This window comes from Oncorhynchus clarkii, chromosome 33, assembly GCF_045791955.1.
Source record: "Oncorhynchus clarkii lewisi isolate Uvic-CL-2024 chromosome 33, UVic_Ocla_1.0, whole genome shotgun sequence".
Lineage (NCBI taxonomy): Eukaryota > Metazoa > Chordata > Actinopteri > Salmoniformes > Salmonidae > Oncorhynchus > Oncorhynchus clarkii.
The window spans coordinates 13,582,072-13,599,211 of NC_092179.1; the positions used below are offsets into that span (position 1 = coordinate 13,582,072).

Consider the following 17,140-nt stretch of genomic DNA (forward strand, 5'->3'; position numbering starts at 1 on the left):
GTACGAGTGATGAGGTGCAAGTGGGGAGTGTTGAAAGGGATGTGGTAGAGGGGAGTCAGTTGTCTGTGGTCTCTGCTGAGGATCAGGAGAATGATATGGATATCTCTTTAGATATGACAGCTGCTGGTGAGGACTCAGTTTATGATCTAGAGGAGGTAAATGAGTTTCTGGATCAGACTTTTGGGAAATGTGTCAAATTGGCAGATTATTTTGATGTTGATAAGTTTGTGAGGTCAGCTGTGATGTTACAGAAGACGGTGGGGTTAGACCAATTGAGTGAGAAGAAGCGGTTTCGCTTGAGGAAATTTATTACTGCTGTTGCAGCAGCAAAAGGTGGTGGGAAACGTGTTCAGGTTAAGAGAAGAAAGAAAAATAATGATGATGATCATGCTTCATAGGGTGTCTTTTTTCTCGTTGGTTTCTCTGTGGTTTCTTCTGCTTTTCTTTTCTCTTTTCTATATGGAGGTACTAAGGGTAGGTTCTCTCAATATTAATGGGGGAAGGGACAGGAATAAGAGGGCTTGGGTATTAGAAGTAATAAAACAGAAAAGGCTTAATGTAGTTTTCCTACAGGAGACACATAGTGATGAGGAAAATGGGGTTGACTGGGGTATGTGGTGGGAGGGGCAGCATGTACTCAGTCATGGTACTAATTTCAGTGCTGGGGTGGCCATCTTGTTTTCCTCAGGCTTAGGGGTGACTGTGGTATCTACAACAGAGATTGTCAAGGGTCGGGTTTTATTGGTCAAGGTGGATGTTATGGGGTTTCTGTTTGTTTTTTTGAATGTTTATGCTCCGAATGAGGGTACAGAGCGTATTGCTATATTTGATCAAATAAAGGAAACCTTAAGACAGTGTGACCAAGAGGGGTGTATGGTTTTAGGGGGTGACTGGAACTGTACAGTGGATTTTACTGTTGATCGCACCGCTGAAGAACCTCACCTGCGGTCAGCCACTTGCCTGTCTGGCCTATTAACTGAGTTTGAGCTTTCTGATGTGTGGAGAGTAAGGAATGCAAAAGTTAGGCAGTACACATGGCTAAAAATTAATGAAGGTCGTGTCAGTGCAGCAAGGTTAGACAGGTTGTATGTATCTGATCACTACTGTAGTAGGGTTGGAAAGTGTGCCATTACTCCTGTGGGTTTCTCTGATCATCATATTGTTACTGTTGATATTCACTTGTCCTGTCCACGACGGTCATCGCCTTACTGGTATTTTAATGTTAAATTGTTACATGATGTCATGTTTTGTGACAGGTTTTTGTTGTTTTGGGGAAAATGGAGGGGTATAAAAGGGAATTTTGAGTCCTTGAGACAATGGTGGGAGGTTGGGAAGGCCCAAATACAAGTTTTGTGTCAACAGTATGCTCTGTCTCAAATTGAGGTTAAAGAGACTATCAAGGCCCTTGAACAGGACATCAAATCTACTGAATTGAAGCTGCTCACTCAGAACGACCCTGGACTAGTCATGAACTTACAGGACAAGAGACATGAACTGAGGTCGTTTCTGCATGAAAGAGTGAAGGGTGCCTTGATTAGGTCTCGTTTCGCTTCCCTCAAGGATATGGATGCTCCTAGCGCTTTTTTTTTCAACCTAGGACAGTCGAAATTTCAACGCAAACAGATGGTCTGCCTTCGTCTCCCTGATGGGAAGGTGACCACGAATGATATTGAAATGCGTCAACATGCCGTGGATTTTTACTCATACCTTTATAAGGCGGAGGATTGTGACTCTTTATGTACTGAACAGTTGTTACACGGTCTTCCTCAATTGGGACCTGAGCAGAGAGTCGCATTGGACGCTGATATTACACTGCAAGAGCTGTCTACAGCAGTTATGCAGCTCTCAACAGGCCGAGCCCCTGGCATCGATGGTTTACCATCTGAGTTTTATAAGCACTTTTGGGGGTCTATTGGGGAGGATTTTTATGAAGTGCTGTGTGAATCTTTTCATGAGGGTTCTCTTCCTGTATCCTGTCAACGTGCGGTGCTTTCACTGTTGCCAAAAAAGGGGGATTTGGCTCTCATAAAAAATTGGAGACCTGTTGCCTTGCTGTGCGCAGAATACAAAATTGTTTCTAAATGTCTCTCAAACAGGTTGAAAGAGTATCTGGGATTGTTGATCCACAAGGACCAGTCCTACTGTGTACCTGATCGCTCTATTGTTGACAACTTGTTTCTGATAAGAGATGTTTTAGACATTTGTAAACTGTCTGATGTAAATGTGGGTTTACTTTCGTTGGATCAGGAGAAGGCTTTTGATCGTGTGGACCACCAGTACTTGTTTAAAACAATGAAAGCCTTTGGGTTTGGGGATGTTTTTCTGTATTGGGTGAATTTACTGTATGCTGGAGCCTCGTGTATGGTGAAGGTTGGTGGTGGTTTGAGTTGCCCCATCCCTGTCGAAAGGGGCATCAGGCAGGGATGCCCAATTTCAGGGCAGTTATATAGTCTGGCGATTGAACCAATGCTTTGTTTTTTATGAGCGAAGCTTACTGGTTTCTCTGTGCCAGGTGTAATGAAGGGTCCCACGATAGCACTGTCTGCGTATGCAGATGACGTGATCGTTTTTATTACAGGGGGTGAGGATGTTAAGGTTCTCTCAAATACTTTAAAGGTGTATGAGGGGGCCTCCTCAGCTAGAGTCAATTGGGGAAAGAGTGAAGCTCTGTGGGCAGGTCAGCTTCAGATGGGGTCCGCTCCACGATTACCAGGGGGGCTTCAGTGGGGCAGAGATGGAATGAAGACTTTGGGAGTTTTTCTAGGCTCCGATGTCTTTCAGAAAAAGAACTGGGAGGGTGTAGTGGAGAAAGTGTGTGCCAGACTGTCAAGGTGGAAATGGGTGTTGCCCCAGCTGTCCTATAGGGGACGGGTCCTGGTAGCTAATAATCTTGCTGCTTCTACCCTGTGGCACAGACTAATGATTTTACAGCCACCAAAGGGTCTGATACAAGAGCTTCAGAGGACCCTTGTCAATTTTTTCTGGTCTGGACAACACTGGATCAAAGCTGCAGCCCTGTATCTGCCACTGCACGAGGGTGGGCAAGGCCTGGTGGACATTTCCTCTAGGATCACGGCTTTCCGGCTCCAAGCAGCCCAGAGATTGTTGTACAGAGACTGTTCTAGCTTGGTCGAAACAGCCTACATATTGATGAGGAGAGCGGGCTGTTTGGGCTTAGACAAACATATTTTCCTCTTAAAGCTGGAGAGGGGTGATTTGACTGGCCTGACTCCATTTTATGAGTCTGTTATGCAGGCTTGGAGAGTCTTTGTCAAGTCCCGTAAGACCGGCACGCCACCAGGGATGTGGCTTTTTGAAGAGCCTCTTTTTCATAACACTGCCATCCAGTCCCGTGTTCTGGGTTCAGCTAGCCTACGTTCATGCCTATTAGGCGTGGGGTGTACCAAGCTGGGTCATCTGATGCGGAGCAGGAGCAGATTGGAGGAGCTGAGAGAAAGAGCGGGGATCCGATCATCTCGCCTACTGAGGAAGGTCGTCGATGAGGTCTGCAACTCCTTGCCAGTGCTTCATCTGCAGTATGTGACTGACATTTCCAACTCTGATCGGTGGAAGGAGGGTCTGGATTATGTGTTCCCTGCACTGATTGTTAGTGCTGCGATGGGGGCATTTGAGGAGGACGCGGGGATGCTGCTTTCCTTCGATACCCCGGAGCTGGGGGAGTTCAAGGAGGTGGGAAAGAAGGCTATGTACAGAACATGTGTGAAGGTGTCCCATGCCTCTTCCCTGGAAGGGGTAAAATCGACGAGGTGGGCGGATGTGCTTGGTCCAGGTGCTTCTCCAAAAGGCTGTTGGCGATCATTATATAAACTGCCTATCGATAAGAGGACAGCTGACCTCCAATGGAGGATAATACATGGAGCTATAGCCACCAACATGCATCTGGTACACCTGGACCCTACTGTTGGGGAGGGGTGTCCATTCTGTGCTGAAGATGAATCTCTGGCACATCTCTTTTTACTGTGTCCCAGGTTGGTTGGGATGATTGATCTGATCACTGATTGGTTCTCAACGTTGGGAGAGGTTTTCTCTTCCCCGCCTTATATATTTGGGCCAAAGTACAGGTTCAGTCAAAAGGGTGTAGTTGTGTTGCTTAATTTTGTGTTAGGGGCAGCAAAATTGGCGATATGGAAGACCCGAAAGAACAGCATTCGGGGACAGGGGTCTGTGGATGTGGTGGGAATGCTGGAGGGAATGTTGGCAGCGAGACTAAGGGTTGAGTTTGCCTATTATAAACTTGCCAACAATATTGATCTGTTTTTGAGTATATGGGGTATTCAGAGGCTGTTGTGTTTTGTTACTGTGGAGGAGGAATTGGAGTTGTGTTTTTAATTGATGTGTAACTGTGGTTTTGTATGAGTATTTATTGTGTGGTGGGCCCCCAGACCCAATAAAGAGTATTTAAAACTCAAACTCTCTCTCTCTCTCTCTCTCTCTCTCTCTCTCTCTCTCTCTCTCTCTGTCTCTGTCTCTGTCTCTCTCTCTCTCTCTCTACTTCCAGGAAATGACTATGCCTCAGGATGGAAGACTATCAGTGAGGGACCCTGTAGTTAGCAGCTGATAACTCAACGTTCCAGTAGAATTTAGGGAAACACTTAATGCTTTACTACGTGCTATAAGCATCAGCATTAATGTCCTATTATAAGGCATTTATTGAATTATGTAGAATATTGCAATTAACCACAAAATAGCATTTTTGGTTGTAATTCTTAATTGTTTCTATCAGATGATGGTCCTTCTCTCTCGCCTCTGAAATTTGATCTTGCGTTTATAAATGCAGCTCTCTATAGATTTTTTCCGTGGGCTGATATTGCTGGCTCGTTGTGGAAAAATGTGAACTTTGGGCCCTGCGCTGTCAACCCGAAGAATGAGACAATGTGAAAGAGCATAAACCGTTATGCATAGTACAAGGTCATATCACTCTGTCCTCGCAATGCTGGACGAAGTGGTTTCAGGCGGCATCAACTGCACATCGCTGATGATCAGAGTTCTGCTGATCTAGAAAGATACTACTATACATCTACTGTTGAAGTCGGAGATTTACATACACCTTACAGCCAAATACATTTAAACTCAGTTTTTCACAATTCCTGACATTTAATCCTAGTAAAAATTCCCTGTTTTAGGTCAGTTGGGATCACCACTTTATTTTAAGAATGTGAAATGTCAGAATAATACTAGAGAGAATGATTTATTTCAGCTTTTATTTCTTTCATCACATTCCCAGTGGGTCAGAAGTTTACATACACTCAATTAGTATTTGGTAGCATTGCCTTGAAATTGTTTAACTTGGGTCAAACGTTTCGGGTAGCCTTCCACAAGCTTCCCACAATAAGTTGGGTGAATTTTGTCCCATTCCTCCTGACAGAGCTGGTGTAACTGAGTCAGGTTTGTAGGCCTCCTTGCTCGCACAGACTTTTTCAGTTCTGCCCACAAATGTTCTATAGGATTGAGGTCAGGGCTTTGTGATGGCCACTCCAATACCTTGACTTTGTTGTCCTTAGGCCATTTTGCCACACCTTTGGAAGTATGCTTGGAGTCATTGTCAATTTGGAAGACCCATTTGCGACCAAGCTTTAACTTCCTGACTGATGTCTTGAGATGTTGCTTCAATATATCCACATAATTTTACATTCTCATGATGCCATCTATTTGGTGAAATGCACCAGTCCCTCCTGCAGCAAAGCACCCCCACAACATGATGCTGCCACCCCGTGCTTCACGGTTGGGATGGTGTTCTTCGGCTTGCAAGCCTCCCGCCTTTTCCTCCAAACATAACAATGGTCATTATGGCCAAACAGTTCTATTTTTGATTCATCAGACCAGAGGACATTTCTCCAAAAAGTACGATCTTAGTCCCCATGTGCGGTTCCAAACCGTAGTCTGGCTTTTTTATGGCGGTTTTGGAGCAGTGGTTTCTTCCTTGCTGAGCGGCCTTTCAGGTTATGTCGATATAGGACTCGTTTACTGTGGATATAGATACTTTTGTACCTATTTCCTCCAGCATCTTCACAAGGTCCTTTGCAGTTGTTCTGGGATTGATTTGCACTTTTCGCACCAAAGTACGTTCATCTCTAGGAGACAGAATGCGTCTCCTTCCTGAGCGGTATGCCGGCTGCGTGGTCCCATGGTGTTTATACTTGCGTTCTATTGTTTGTACAGATGAACATGGTACCTTCAGGCATTTGGAAATTGCTCCCAAGGATGAACCAGACTTGTGGGGGTCTGCAATGATTTTTCTGAGGTCTTGGCTGATTTCTTTTGATTTTATCATGAGGCACTGAGTTTGAAGGTAGGCCTTGAAGTACATCCACAGGTACACCTCCAATTGACTCAAATTATGTAAATTAGCCTATCAGAAGCTTCTAAAGTCATGACATAATTTTCTGGAATTTTCCAAGCTTTTTAAATGCACAGTCAATTTAGTGTATGTAAACTTCTGACCCACTGGACTTGTGATACAGTGAATTATAAGTGAAATAATCTGTCTGTAAACAATCGTTTAAAAAAATATCTGTGTCATGCACAAAGTAGATGTCTGAATCGACTTGCCAAAACCAGAGTTTGTTAACAAGACATTTGTGGAGATGTTGAAAAATAGTGTGTATGTAAACTTCCGACTTCAACGGTATAGTACCTATGTGTCCCTACTGTTGTTAGTGCTTTGGAGACCTTTTCATTCCAAGGAAACTGCTACAAATGAAAACCGGTTTCTGAGAAACCGGTTTCTGAGAATGATTCTTATTTTGCTACAGGAATTGTATTTATTCATGTACTCAACAAGAACTATGCTTTCAGTGACAGTGTGAAACAAAAATGCTTTTACCCTTTCCTGCCTATCAGCTTGGATGAAAATAGGCCCATGCTGTTCTCTGAGTAGGCCTATAACTCAACAGTCACGTGGTTCTCTGCTCATCAGTAGCAGCCAGTAGTAGATTATTCCAACGTTCCACAGAGAGGAGTCGACTGGGCTGGTTGCCACGGGGCTGTCAGGGTCTTGTGAAAGCCTGTCCATGTTTGCTCAGCATTTGTCACTTACTGACTAATTGATTGGTTTTCATTGGTCTTGTCCCTGGCACTCATCCTCTCCAGTTAGTTTCAGCACTACAGCCTTTGCTTTTCTCTTCCCATGTCCTCTATATTCAAACAGTTGACTTTACTCGGTAGAACATATAGGCTACCATTTCCTGGTGATGCTAAAGATACTAACGCACATTATCACTGCACCTCTAGCTGCGTTTGAGTGGCTGTGTGTTTGTTAGAGCTCAGCTGTGTAGCCGTGTGTGTGTGTGTGCGTGCGCGTGTGTGTGCGTGCGCGTGTGTGTGCGTGTGTGTGTGTGTGCGTGTGTGTGTGTGTGTGTGCGTGTGTGTGTGTGCGTGCGTGTGCATAGAGACAGATACAGACTGAGCCATGAATCTGTTCTCACAGCAGCAGCAACGATTACCTGACCTGCTTTACAGACGGAGGGAGGGGGGAGGGAGGGGGGAGGGAGGGACATATAATTGGAAAGACAGATGCATAGATGCAACTGAGAGAAAATAGATGGAGGGTGAAGGAGAGGTAGGTAACGACACAGAGAAAGAGGGAGGGAGGGAGAGAGAGCGAGAGATTTCATGGGATAGAAAGCGAGTGAGATATTGCGAGCGGGAGCCATTGTGGGAGAGGTGGCAGACAATTACTAGGCCATTGTCTGCCCAGTGTCTGCACCTCCGTCACTGCTCAGGAGCTCTCCTCACTGGCTCCCCGCTTCACTCACGCACACACACACACACACACACATATTTGGAGGAGCAGGTCAGACTCGGCTCCAGTAGGCTGGGGCTTTATATAGCTATAGCTCTGTAGAAAAAAGTGTGAGAGCAGACTCACGTATACACAGAGCTGACAGAACAAGAGATGTGCTATTGCTGCAATGCCATACAGCTCATATACCCATATGCTGTATATACACAAGCCTCAACACCTGAGACACACACACATTCACGTGCGTCATTCGCCCTCTTGGGTAAATACATGTGGTTGTTATTTTCAGAGAAGTTGAGGGACAGGTAGCTGGAGAGGTTGCGGAATTCTAAGGTTCAGAGAATTCGGTTGATACCCAGTCTCCTTTACGTTGGTATTGGCTGCTGTGTCCCAAATGGCACCCTATTCCCTATATAGAGCACTACTTTAGACCAGAGCCCTATGGCCGTGGTCAAAAGTAGTAAACCAAGTAGCAAATACTGTAGAGTGTCTATTGGGACGTCTGAAGCATCTGACCTATAGTAACCTTACTCAGCAGTTCAGTCAGGTACAATTAACAGCCCCAAAAATGAAAACAACTCCAAGAATTTGAGAAATCTCTGTTTCCGCTCAGGTAATTACACAATCCACATTAGTGAAGTGTCCCTGCTCCGCTGTTGCAGTTATAATTGGAAATCTCCCTTCACTGAGCCAAGGGCTTTCTCCTGTGGACACACTTCTCTGTACCAGTCCAACTGAAACATCAAGGGGACAGCAGGGGCACGCTCCCTTCCATTCCTACCTCTCCCCCTTCTCTTTCCTTCCTCTTCTCCCCCTCTCTCCTTCCTCACCTCTCTCCCCTTCTTCATCCATCTCAAGGGGCATGCTTTCCCCCCCTCTTGGGGTACGGGCCGTCAGCGAAGGTGTCTAATTCACTTGATGAGATGTTGAGCTTCAACACTTCCCCCGTCACAATTAGGAAGCGTGTCCAAGCAGAGGAAGCAGCGAGCAGCCCGGTTCAGAAGCTGTCGGAGCGCCGTAGTCAGGTGTCAACAACAGCTCCAGGGCAGGAAGAGATCACTGCTGGAGGCTAACTAGGCACAGGGCATTGCTCCATGTCCATCCTCCCCCCTCGGCCCCAGACCCTAGCCACATGCCCCCATACCCCAGGGCAGGTGTGAGCCCCGGCCCTACCCCTTCCTGATACCTGCCCTGATCTTTGGTGCTCTCTAACCCTGATCCCTTATGTAAAACCAGGCCTGCCTTGTCTTCTCACGAGGTGCCAATTAACGACTGGAAGCTTTTCATTTATCCCTTTTCATTTATATCTAATTATCTTTACTCTCGCTTTCTTTCTTTCTTTCTTTCTTTCTTTCTTTCTTTCTTTCTTTCTTTCTTTCTCTCTCTCTCTCTCTCGCTCTCCCTTTCTCCCTCTCTCTCTCTCTCTCTCTCTCTCTCTCTCTCGCTCTCGCTCTCGCTCTCGCTCTCTCTCTCTCTCTCTCTCTCCTTTCAGTTAAAATCTACATTTCGACATCATTTCTACCCAAAAATTGTAAATTAAAACTGCACGTTGAACTGCCCTCTGAGACCCCAGGGGCTCTCTCTCTCTTTCTCTCTCTCACTCACACCTTTTCTTTCTCTGTTTTTTCTCTCTCTCTCTCTCTCTCTCTCTCTCTCTCTCTCTCTCTCTTTGTATGCCTCTCTCCTTTTTTGGCTTGTTGTTTGATGAAGAAAAAGCAGTAGACATTATACAAGCCATCCTCATGACTAATTCTACTTAGTTCTCTCTGCCTATCAAAAGCAGGGTTGTTGTGATCAAATGTGGTTGCTGTAGACACACTCAGGTGTACACATTTTATTACGTTACAGCCTTATTCTAAAATTGATTAATACAAAAAATGTCCTCATCAATCTACACACAATACCCCATAATGACAAAGCGAAAACAGAAATACCTTATTTTCATAAGTATTCGGACCCTTTGTTATGTGATTCGAAATTGAGCTCAGGTGCATCCTGTTTCCATTGATCATCCTTGAGATGTTTCTACAACTTCAATGGTGTCCACCTGTGGTAAATTCAATTGATTGGACAGCACAGTTTACAGTACATGTCAGAGCAAAAACCAAACCATGAGGTCGAAGGAATTGTCCGTAGAGTTCGGAGACCGGATTGTGTCAAGGCACAGATATGGGGAAGGCCCCAGGAACACAGCGTCCTCCGTCATTCTTAAATGGTAGAGGTTTGGAACCACCAAGACACTTCCTAGAGCTGGCCGCCCAGCCGCCTGAGCAATCGGGGGAGAAGGGCCTTGGCCTTGGTCAGGAAGGTGACCAAGAACCCAATGGTCACTCTGACAGAGCTCCAGAGTTCCTCTGTGGAGATGGGAGAACCTTCCAGAAGGACAACTGTCTCTGCAGCACTCCACCAATCCGGCCTTTATGGTAGAGTGGCCTGATGGAAGCCAAACTTTAGTAAAATGACAGCCCGCTTGGAGTTTGCCAAGGACTCTCAGACCATGACATAGCAAGATTCTCTGGTCTGATGAAACCAAGATTGAACTCTTTGGCCTGAATGCCAAACTTCACCTCTGGAGGAAACCTGCCACCATCCTTATGGTGAAGCATGGTGGTAGCAGCATCATGCTGTGGGGATGTATGTCAGCGGCAGGAACTGGGAGATTAGTCAGGATCGAGGGAAAGATGAACGGAGCAAAGTACAGCGAGATCCTTGATGAAAACCTGCTGTAGAGTGCTCAGGACCTCAGACTGGGGCAAAGGTTCACCTTCCAACAGGAGACCAACCCTAAGCACACAGCCAAGACAACTCAGGAGTCTCTGAATGTCCTTGAGTGGCCCAGCCATTGGCCGGAATTGAACTTATTTGAATGATTGCATTTATTTATCTAAAAACCTGTTTTTGTTTTGTAATTTTGGGGTATTATGTGTAGATTGATGAGGGGGAAAAAAACGATTGAATCAATTTCAGAATAAGGCAGTAACGTAATACTTTCTGAAAGCACTGTATCTCATGATATTTCTCCTGTCTGTCCTCCTCCATATCTTCTCTCTCGTGCAAAGACTGATGTTCCTCTGATTCCCCTGTATTTCCACACCTCTGCTTTCCATTGGAGGGTCTCAGGGTGCTATGCAGAGCATGTAAAGGGGTGCCTTGGCATCTCGTCTGCTGGTGCAGGGAGAGGCGTTCGTCCAAACAGTCATTACCCAGAAGCCCTCTCATTTCAGCGCTCCATAATTGGTTTCATATGCCTCTGGGATGAGCCACTGATGACCGGGACCAGTTTGTGTACACCAGCCAGGGCCCAGTCCCTGTCTTTAAAGTGCAGAAAGGCCATACCGTTCCTTTGTTTGTGTGGGAAAGAGAGTCGAAAACAAACAGTGGATTAGAATGTATGTTAGGCCGGTGTAATTGCCTGCTCTGTAAACATGGCAGGTGCCAGAGCGTCTCTAAAGGAAAGAATGTCTGTCCCAGTTATTTATTTAACTTTCATCTTGATTGGTTTTAACTGACTGGAATGCCTCAGGAAAAACACTTTTAGATTAGATTTCTTCTCTAGTTCAAGCATTTCGACCAAGTTGTGTTGGCGGTGTCTGTTCTATATTGTAGACCCGTTTTTCAATTTAGAAGTAGATTAGGCTAAGCTTCTATTGTAGATATACAGGAACATCAAAATAGCTTTTAACCAAGACGCTGTGTGTTCTATCCTGATGACAATGAGCTGTCTAGAGGGTGAGGGGTCTGCGTGAGCAGACCAACAGTGGACTGTTTCTGTGTGTTGGCGTTGTACCGGTGGTGTGCTGTGCAGTGTCCAGGGCTGTGTCCCAAATGGCACCCTATTCCCTATACAGTGCACTACTTTTGACCAGGGCCCTGAAGGGAAAAGGAAAGGGTGCTATTTGGGACACGGACACAGGACTGGGTTCTGTCCAGTCCACAGGATGTAGGAGGCGGAGAGAGACTAGAGAGACTGGAGAGACTAGTGCTGTAAGCTGTTTGTGGCTGACAGAACCAGACCCAACATAGCCAGAGACATTGGCAGAGACAGGACATTGTTTGTGTGTGTGTGTGTGGGGGGGGGCAGAATGGGTACAGGGAATAGGAAACATATAGAGGGAGAGAGAGAACAGGAGTAGGAGGAAAGAACAGAGAAAGAAGTAAGATTGAAAGAGTGCTAGAAAGGTACTTTAGATAGAGGGGGAGAAGGACCAGGCAAAGAAACATGATAAAACGTGAAAGGGATGTACAGGCAGAAAGACAGACAGACTGAGGGAGTGAGAGTTGACGTTTTGGCCAGGTTGGCGAGAGAGACAGAGGGAGTGAGAGTTTACGTCTTGGCCAGGTTGGCGAGAGCGACAGAGACAGAGAGAGCGACAGAGACAGAGAGAGCGACAGAGACAGAGAGAGCGACAGAGACAGAGAGAGCGAGAGAGACAGAGAAAGAGAGACAGAGAGAGACAGAGAAAGAGAGACACAGAGACAGAGAGAGCGACAGAGACAGAGAGATACACAGAGACAGAGAGAGCGAGAGAGAGAGAAAGAGAGACAGAGAGAGACAGAGAAAGAGAGACAGAGAGAGCGAGAGAGACAGAGAAAGAGAGACAGAGAGAAACAGAGAGAGAGAGACAGAGCGAGACAGAGATACAAAGACAGAGAGAGCGACAGAGACAGAGAAAGAGAGACAGAGACACAAAGACAGAGCGACAGAGAAACAGAGACAGAGGGAGCGACAGAGACAGATGGAGAGAGACACAGAGAGAGCGACAGAGACAGAGAGAGGCAGAGAAAGAGAGACACAGAGAGAGACAGAGATACAAAGACAGAGCGACAGAGAAACAGAGACAGAGAGAGCGACAGAGACAGAGAAAGAGAGACAGAGACACAAAGACCGAGCGACAGAGAAACAGACAGAGGGAATAATACAGGAGTTGAACACTAACCAGATACCTGCTCGGGCCCATCCAGAGTGGAGGAGGAGGATAGACGGAGAGGATTTGGGGTTGGGGTCTGGCCCCCACTCTGCCTGCCTGCCTCCCCTGGCCTGCTGCGTTCACACGGAGGGGGGACTATTTGTTTTAGTGGCTCAGTCCGCATGGCAACCACTTGTGAGTGGCTCCTGGGAAAGACTCCGCTGGCTCAGGATGAAGGGGGAACATCGTCAACGAATGAACACGGCGAGACACTCTCCGTATGCCCCTCTGGACTCTGTACCCCCAAACACTGCAGTCTTACCCCTAGTATGTATACTATGCACACTCACCATGAGCTGTACCAGTGTTCTACATTTTGTCTCCAACCCTGACCTCTGACCTCTACACATAAACATCAGCTGACACTCTCCATATGCCCCTCCCTTTGTACCCACATCTCAATGACACTCCATACTGTTCATCTCTATCCCCCAATCCCCTACCATCCATTCTACCATTCCACCTTCCTCTCTTTCCATCCATTTGTACAGTGGCGACAGCAATTCCTCTCCACCCTTCTCATTGGTCTTCTATGACTCTCCGTTTCAGACATGGACGAGTGTGAGAATGAGTACAACGGAGGCTGTGTCCACGAGTGTATCAACATCCCGGGCAACTACAGGTGTACCTGCTACGACGGATTCATGTTGGCCCACGACGGACACAACTGTCTGGGTGAGTGTGCAAGTCCTCCTAACCCCCTTTTAAACTCAAAGTGCAACCTATCCAGGCCTGTCATTTATGTTTGTATGAGACTGTGCTATCTTTGGATCTTTCCCTTCCTGTGTGTGTTTGTATTCTGCTCTGTGTCTATCTGCATTCATGTGTGTGCGTCTGTGTGTGCGTGCATATCTATGTGTACGTGTGTTAGTCTGTATGTGTGTGTGTGTGTGTGTGTGTGTGTGTGTGTGTGTGTGTGTGTGTCCTGTGCACTCTATCTGCTATGCGGTTTGTCTGCCTGGCTCTCAGCTCCCTTCGTTCTCCAGAGAGTCTCTGTCATCATTTGGAGGACATTATTTTAGCTGTTTTATGCTCATTTCATTCTTTGAGTTTCGTTTGGGATGACGCTCAGGGTTGAAGAGTTCTTCTCTTCCTCAGCTAGATATCTCCTACAGATATCTGTCTGGGGCATCTGCAATGTGCACTGACTAACAGATCCAGTCCATTTAGTCTCGGCCTTCTCTTATTGACTTAGTGTCAGGCAGACAAATGTGTTTCTGCTCCTCCTGCAACATGCCGGTTCTGCTTGGATGTGCTTAGACACATTTCATCTTTTCGCTCCCCGCCCCGCTGATTGACGCGAGCAAAATCTAAATGTGTAGTTTGGATGCCCTTGCCCGCAACCCAAACATATTTGGTGGGACATGTTTTGGCATTTGTAGGTATTATGTCTGATTCTGTGAAGCCTGGGAGGGAGGAGGAGGAGGGGGGAAAGGAACATGCCATTAGGTGTAGTCAGGAATGGCTGAGTTAGATACTCCTGAAACCTCCCCAGGAGAATGTTGTTACGGTGTGAGTCTCACCTGATTAACTTTATGACCCCTGATTGTGTCTGACTGAGAGATGAGTCCTGGGTGGTGTTCAGTAGGCACGGAACGGAAAAACTCTTGGAAAGGGAACAAATAGGTCATTATCAATAACACATCATACTAAGGTACAGAGCGTTTGATTTGCCTGCCTGGGAGCAAGGAGACCCCCAGCTCATCTAAAACCATTGACAAATGCGTGCCATTTTCAAGGGATTGTCAAATAAATGTGTATCTCGTCATGTATCTCTCAATATTGGCCACCACTAAAAGTGAACGATATCTGACAGGTGTGAGTGGTTTAGGTTCGTTTCCCATCCTTTGTGGGCTCTGCCTGTCAAGCAGCCGTTGCACTGTTCGCTGATCATGTTTACTTTGCAAGCAACCGGTAGAAACTTTGTACAGTTGGCATAAACATCGTGGTAAGTAGACCACGAGTAGATCCTTTTTTCTCCAATCAACGTAGGCCTACCTAGCGAAGTTAGCTAACATTATCCCCTTGTCAACGTTGTTAACAGTGTTTAATCATGACCGCTGCTGACAGACATGATAGGCTACGGTGATTGATGGACCACAGCAAATTGGCTAACTAGCTAATATTAGATCACGTCAATATAATAACAAGCCAACTTTCATTGGATAAACTAGATGGCTATATTTGCTTGTCATCTAAGTGGTGACGACAGTAGTCCAACTGACAGATTGACTAGGGCGAGGCCTTGCCGATGTTAAGCTCTTCCCAAAAGCCTAAACTCTGATGAAGCATGCTAAATGACATGTTTGCTTTGCTAGCGAGCTACATGCCAAATGGATAGGCAACGGTCATCCTCACGTATCTGAAAAGACATAATCAATTGATGTTTACTGATCATGAAAAACATGCAGTTCCTTGCTGTATAACTCTGATGATAGAGCTAAATGTGGAATAATGTGTACTTCTGACTCTGTGTGTTCCTAATGGACAAATTCAGGCAATACTGCCACTCTTTCAAAACCTTCTCTCCTGTGTAGGGCATACACACACACATGGATGGATGCATTAGTATTTGTACATGGACGTCTCTGGTCTAGTCTGGGGTTTGGCCTCACTGACTCTCATCTTGGACACAAACAGACCTATCCTCTTTCAGTTCGCTTGCCCAGATGCTGATGAATCTTCAGTGTTGATGAGCTTTTCTGTTCCCGCCTCAAGTTCCCCTGCAATGCCCTCATACCCCCCCACCCAACGCCATAAACATAAACAAACTTTTTTCCAGCAAGTCAGAGAGGACAGAGGTCACCAGAGAAGGGCACTCCCCTTCCTCCTAACCCTAACCCACCCTTTGGTAGAACCAGGACAACACTGGAGTCTCCACAGCAATGTCATTGTATCATTTCTAACGCTTAAAAATGTAACTTTAGTGTTACGCCTGTTGTTACTTCCCAGAAGTTACCGGTTGCAAATGGACAAAGGAAGGAAAAATGCCAGAGAGGAAAGGAATAACCTAGGCTACCCTCTTATTTAGGTTCAAGGATGAAACACGTTTCTGTGTTTAGCAAGGCGGGGTAGGGACACAGGGGAATTGCTTGAAATCGGTTTGATAGCTAGCTAATGTTTTGGTGTTGATTTTCTAGTTTGGTCTGCCTGTCTGTCTGCCTGTGTATGTGTTTTAAGTGTCTGCAGCTGTTGTGTTGTCGGTGGCTGGTTGCAGAGGGCTCGTTGGATTGTGTGTGTTGTGGTGAACTAAAGAAAATGAACACGAGGGAGAGAGATTTACTGCATGTGTTTGTGGCCACTTGGAAAGAATCAATTGGCCACATGCTGGCTGTGCGTCAGCAGACCCGGGTTCAAATACTATTCAAAATCTTTGACATTTTTTCAGCGTTTATTCTTGTCTGCCTGCAGTGCCAGATGGATAAGGTTTGCACCTTGGCGACTGTTCTATTGATTTCATTGCGCCCGACAAGATCGATCAGGCCCAGTTAAAGTATTTAAAAATGAAACAATGTTCCATTTGAACCCAGGTCTTTGTGTCAAAGTGGCTGTAGAGGGTTCTCTGGTCGTCACACTGTCACTCCACTGAGTGGAGGAAATTGGCCACGTCTGTTAAAGGTAATTAACCCTACTATGCTGATGAGATGTCGTTTTAATAAACAGACACTAATTAGCTGTGAATGGAGAGTTCAAAGGGAGGGATTGGAAAGCAGTCAAGGGAGAAATCAAACACTTATAATCAGACATTTCCCACTGGGCACACACGGGTGTAATCAACGTCGTTTCCACGTCATTTCAACAAAAAGAACGTTGAACCAACGTGGAATAGACGTTGAATGGACATCTGTGCCCAGCGGGTTATGACGACACTTAATCACTATCAGACGTTTATGATGCAATTTAATCATGATCAGTCATTTAAATGATGACAAGTGCTTTAGTATCTTTTTAATGTTGTAGTTATTTCTATTCCTGGTTCTAAACTTGATTCCACTGTGTGTTACTGCCAATCCATACCATACTATCTCTCTCTTTCTCTCTCTCTCTCTCTTTCTCTCTCTCTCTCTCTATCTCTCTCTCTCTCTTTCTCTCTCTCTCTCTCTCTCTTTCTCCCTCTCTCTCTCTCTCTCTCTTCCCATCTCTCCTCTACATCTCTCTCTCTCTTTCCCTCTATCTCTCTTTCCCTCTCTCTCTCTCTCTCTCTCTCTCTCCCTCTCTCCTCTACATCTCTCTCTCTCTTTCTCTCTCTCTCTTTCCATATCTCTCTCTTTCCATATCTCTCTCTCTCTCTCTCTCTCTCTCTCCCCTACATCTCTCTCTCTCTCTCTCTTCCCCTCTCTCCTCTACATCTCTCTCTCTCTCTCTCTCTCTCTCTCTCTCTCTCTCTCTTCCCCTCTCTCCTCTACATCTC

At 45.9% G+C, this 17,140-nt stretch overlaps 1 protein-coding gene across 6 annotated transcripts in view; it reads left to right on the forward strand.

Moving 5' to 3' along the window:
* Positions 1-17,140, forward strand: part of LOC139392494 (signal peptide, CUB and EGF-like domain-containing protein 1) — a 155,890-nt gene that overhangs the window by 12,434 nt on the left and 126,316 nt on the right. For all 6 annotated transcript variants that reach the window (XM_071140490.1, XM_071140488.1, XM_071140492.1 and 3 more), the window contains exon 3: positions 13,279-13,404. In XM_071140490.1, the coding sequence (XP_070996591.1) occupies positions 13,279-13,404 (126 nt within the window). The remainder of the gene's footprint in view (positions 1-13,278; positions 13,405-17,140) is intronic.